Source organism: Carassius auratus, chromosome 38 (genome assembly GCF_003368295.1).
Source record: "Carassius auratus strain Wakin chromosome 38, ASM336829v1, whole genome shotgun sequence".
In the NCBI taxonomy this organism is placed as follows: Eukaryota; Metazoa; Chordata; class Actinopteri; order Cypriniformes; family Cyprinidae; genus Carassius; species Carassius auratus.
In genome coordinates this window covers 1910060-1915649 of record NC_039280.1, presented here as the reverse complement: position 1 = coordinate 1915649, position 5590 = coordinate 1910060, and the positions used below count along the sequence as shown (strand labels likewise).

At 35.6% G+C, this 5590-nt stretch overlaps 1 protein-coding gene across 1 annotated transcript; it reads left to right on the top strand.

Moving 5' to 3' along the window:
* Nucleotides 1-387: 387 nt before the first annotated feature.
* Nucleotides 388-2983, top strand: LOC113056634 (geranylgeranyl pyrophosphate synthase). Its single transcript, XM_074559850.1, has one exon. The coding sequence runs from the start codon at nt 887-889 to the stop codon at nt 1742-1744; it is 858 nt and encodes a 285-aa protein (XP_074415951.1). The 5' UTR covers nt 388-886; the 3' UTR covers nt 1745-2983.
* The last annotated feature ends 2607 nt before the right edge of the window (nt 2984-5590 follow it).

Below are 5590 nucleotides of genomic sequence, written 5' to 3'. Positions count from 1 at the left end.
TGTAAATTAAAATAGCAGAAGTGGCAATTATATTTAATGTTTAAAAAAATATATAATTAGATGTAATTTGATTGTTGATGTACTTAATTTTAAGTTGTACATTAATATAATCTTAAAATAATTTTTAATCTAAATTATCGACAGTAATAAATTATATTCAGTAAGTATAATTAATAAATTATAAAAACATTTAAAATGCATGCATTATATATATATATATATATATATATATATATATATATATATATATATATAGTTTTAATTTTAGATTATAAATTGGCCAATATTTATCAATGCTATGTAATATTATATATTTTTTTACTTTAAATTGATCATTTAATTTTAACTTATTTAATTTAATAAAATCTATTTAATCAGGCAGTTGAGGTTTTTTTAACTGTATGTACATTCAGTTGGACATATCTAGCTTTTCCTTTGCTTATTAACTATGCACACAGTGATTGGCTGATAGTCTCGGTCAGAGATTTATTCATAGAAATCTTGCAGATGTTGCCACATTCAACTTAAGATTTTAAAATGCAAGCTAAGTGTCACTAATTAAACAATATGTGCATATAAACAGCCTTTTAATTAACAGTAGAATAATGATGACAGAGTAAGACATGAAAACAAAGAAGAATGCAAGCACAAATCTAGAGTAGGGATATCCTCCAAGACCAAAGCGATATCTTTTTAAAAGTAGATTTTCATCATATGTTTCTAAAATGTTAATGATAGTTGTTGATTTAATTGTAGTGACTTACGAGTCAACATCCTATCCTTACACAGACTTATCAGCTAGTTTTAGCACTAAAATCCTTTGTAAAAATACTCTTCTTTTTTACGCCTGTTATTTTTAAGATTTATGAGCAGTTTTTAGCTTGAGATGTTTCCAGTGCTGTTATATTTGTCTCGGCAGGTGATCATCGCGGTGACGGAGATGCTGCACAACGCCAGTCTGCTGATCGATGACATTGAAGACAGCTCTAATCTGCGGCGTGGTTTCCCGGTGGCCCACAGCATCTACGGCGTGCCGTCGGTCATCAACTCCGCCAACTACGTCTACTTCCTGGGTCTGGAGAAGGTGCTGACGCTGGAGCACCCCGAGGCCGTGCACGTCTTCACCCGTCAGCTGCTGGAGCTGCACCGCGGTCAGGGTCTGGACATCCACTGGAGAGACACCTACACCTGCCCCAGCGAGGATGAGTACCGCGGGATGGTGCTGCAGAAGACCGGTGGCCTCTTCGGCCTCGCCGTGGGCCTCATGCAGCTCTTCTCCCACTGGAAACCAGACCTAAAGCCGCTTCTAGACACCCTGGGGCTCCTCTTCCAGATCCGGGACGACTACGCCAACCTGAACTCGACGGAGTACAGCGAAAACAAGAGCTTCTGCGAGGATCTGACGGAGGGCAAGTTCTCCTTCCCCACTATACACGCCATCTGGTCGCGTCCCGAGAGCACGCAGGTGCAGAACATCCTCCGGCAGCGCACGGAGAACGTGGATATCAAGCGCTACTGCGTGGATTATCTGGAGAAGGTGGGCTCGTTCGCTTACACCCGTCAGACGCTGCTGGATCTGGAAGCCGAAGCCTATCGCTTGATCGCAGAGCTCGGAGGGAATCCAGAACTAGAGGCTCTGCTGAAGCATCTGAGTCGCATTTATAAAGAACCTGGGGGCGGAGCTTCAGCCGGCCAATCAAGAGAGCCCGAGGGCGGAGCCTCAACCAGCCAATCAAAACACTGACTTCCCCCTGTGAATAAACTGTACTGTTATTTCGACTCCACTGCAGTTGCCTTCAGTCTCTTGTTTTTGTCTCGTTCACATTTCGGAGCGCTGTAGGTGAAATATTGAAGTGTAACAGAACTTGACTGGCGCCTCTCTAGTCTGCAATATTTGGTCAAGATTTGTGTACTGTAATCTGTGGACAAATGCTGCTCGTTTAATTAAATAATAACCGTAAACAAACAGTCAGATAAAACTAACATTTAATGTTTAAACCATGTCTGTCATATCACCACAAAATCATAGCAAAAACATTGTTTTCCTTTACCATTTTCATGACTATAATAATATTATTATTATTATTATTATTATTATTATTACTACGACTACAATATCTGTGAGATGGAACAAACATTTAACTTATGCAATTTCACTAACAATTTAAAACTAAATATTTTGCTTTAAAACAACCATGTTTTGCTTTGTGCAATTATTTTCATGACTATAGCATCTAATATATAAATATTATTATTATTAATGAAGCAGTAAGCGTTAGATAATCTTTATCTATTTCATATATATATATATATATATAGAGCCTGGATGTGTTTAAACCAGCATATAATATAGGTCACTAATAGAGTGAAAATTAGTGATAATCACTCATTAAATGGAAATAATTGAAATGTCAAGGAACACATTAATATGAATTTTGAGGCAAAATATTCTCAGCATGATATTCTCACAGGAAAGAATACAAATAAACCATTAAAACTCTCTCTTTTTTTTTTTTTTTTTTTTTGCTTATGATTTTGGGGTGAAATGTGACTGATGGTTCTGGGTGAAATTTCTCATTAAGATTGGACATGACTGCCTTCCTCAAAAGTCCAAATAGTGATGTGTCTGGACCTTGTGCTGAATCTGTGGACGCTTTAACACTCCTCAAGTCAAGTTAATGTCCTCCACATTATAGCATTTTACTTTAAGGAAATTAAGATAAAAATTATGGTTCTTTATTTTTTCCTTTACTATTTTCATGACAATTATTAGAATTTATTTAAATGTCATTATTATTACTACTTCAATATCTGTCGGATAGAACAAACATTTAACTTTTATACAAGTTCATGTTTACCTCTGAACAAATAAATAGTTGTGTGTGCATTTATCAGATTCATTCTGTATAAGTAATGTTTTCTTTTGGATGTTTTCTTTTTTTAATAACTGTTCTATTCATAAACACTCTTTCATACACTTCAGTCTCTTATGAGTGTGTGTTTTTTGTGCTGTTGTTCTTTAATGAAGAGAAAATCTATATATTTTACATGCGTGAACACATTAATTTAGGAATAATTGTGTCTGATCATATGAAGTGACAGAACAGGAGCAACCACTTAAATGGCAAGCAACAACAATAATTACTGTATTCTTTGGATTTATTTATCTACTTATCTGAAGAGAGATACACACACACACACACACACACACATACACACACACACAATTGTGTCTAAAATGTTGGTAGTAATATTAAGCAATTGTAATAGAGATTTTACACAACATTTCGATCAACATTTGCAATCCGAGTTGATGTTCGATTCTTTTGCTCGTGCGTTTTTGCACAAGTTTGCATTTTTGGAGCATTTATTTATTTTATGTAGCGCCAAGCCCCTGTCAATTTCCCCGATTTAAAACATGTTCAATGTTAATGTGCAAAATAATAATAAAATCAATTACAATAAAATCAATCTATTATTAAATTTTACAAATAATTTAAAATCTCTGGGGCTAGTTAATATCTCTCGTTAAACACACACACAACTTTTTGGGAATCCCAAGGCATGTTAGCCTAGTGTCATGTTTTCGTTTTATTTACTTTATTAATAAATGTGTGTATTAGCAGCGTTTTCTCAAGTTAAAGTTGTTAACATGAACATCTGCTGTTTATTTCTTTCGATGTGCACACTTTTATAGCATTATGTGTATTGGGATCGCAAATCATTTGAGTCAGTTCGGAAGTTCAAAGCGGGTTCGAGAATCATTTGAGTCAATTTTGGGATCGCGAATCATTTGAGTCAGTTCGGGAGTTCGGAGCGGGTTCGCGAATCATTTGAGTCAACTTGGGGATCGCGAATCATTTGAGTCAGTTCAGGAGTTCAAAGCGGGTTCGCGAATCATTTGAGTCAGTTCGGGAGTTCGGAGCGGGTTCGCGGATCATTTGAGTCAATTTGGGGATCACGAATCATTTGAGTCAGTTCGGGAGTTCAAAGCGGGTTCGCGAATCATTTGAGTCAATTTGGGGATCGAGAATCATTTGAGTCAGTTCGGGAGTTCGGAGCGGGATCGTGAATCATTTGAGTCAGTTCGGGAGTTCAAAGCGGGTTCGCGAATCACTTGAATCAATTTGGGGATCGCGAATCATTTGAGTCACTTCGGAAGTTCAAAGCGGTTTCGCGAATCATTTAGTTCAATTTGGGGATCGCGTATCATTTGAATCAGTTCGGGAGTTCGTAGCGGGTTCGCAAATCATTTTAGTCAGTTAGGGAGTTCATAGAAGTTTCGCGAATCGTTTGAGTCAGTTTGGGGTTCATAGCTGTATATGGACAGGCGTTTTTAACTAATTTAGTAGCTAGTTCTAATTACGTTTTCCACTCTTGTTAAGGGGTGAAATGTGAACTCATATTTTTTGTTTTAATGATGTGCCTTTTAACAGTATCAAGTATATTAAAAAACTAAACAAATCGTGTCTAAAAAGTGCACGCATCTAGGCTAATGTAAAGTTACATGATGAAGTCATACTAGTGCGCGTGTGCAATTTGAGTGCGTTCTTTCACTGCATTATTAGGTGTATTCAAATGCATGTAAATGATCACAAAATGTAAGATATGAACCCTTTGTGCCAAAAGGGTTCTTTCTTGTCATTATAGAACCTTTTTAGCATAAAAGGTTCTTTGGAGTTGAGTAAAGAACCCTATGGTTCTATATAGAACCCCAATGATCCCTTTTTTCTAAGAGTTTGTGGTCATACTATAGTAAAGTGTATTATACTGTAAATATATTACAATACGTTAGTGAATGCTACAGCATACTGTAGTAGTGAACTGATAAACTGTAATAAATACTGTGGTATACTGATTTTACTACAGTAAACTGTAGTGTATTGTAGTAAAACACAGTATTCCCTATAGTTGAAAAAAAAAACTTTATATTACTATAGTTGTTATATTACCACAGCAACTATACAATTACCACAACAAATTAATTCAAGTACTTTAGTATATGGTTCAGAAACACTATTTATTAAAGTACTATAATATTTTTTTTTTCATGAACGATTAACCAACACAATAAAATATTTAATTATTCTCGAAAATGACTCTAATATACGTAACTCGTAGATTAACTGATTAAAAAAAATAAATAAATACCCCTTAAAAAATAACGCAAAAAAAAAAAAATGCTATATTGTTTTTCTTTCACAAACCTATTTTCAAGGCGTTAAGTCTGACCTAGTTTCTACTAATAAGGGCGTTTATGATTATGGTTTTTAACCAGGATTGTATATTTTCATGCCAAACACAATATGGTGGTATAATAGTGTTACTTACACATTTTGAAGCGTTCAGTGACCCATGAATGATGCAGTTTACCCGAAACACATCTGTAGCGTTAGCATTAGCATTAGCTCAGCCTCTTCTCCGACACACTCAGCCCTTATTATGAATAAAACTAAACATTTTACACAATGTGAAGTGAAATCACAGTCTTTGAAGGGTATTAGATTGTTGTGTGCAATCCTGATGAGTGAAAAACTGGCTAGGCAGCTGAAAATTAGCTTAATGAGTTGATTGATCTGCTAATGAAGCC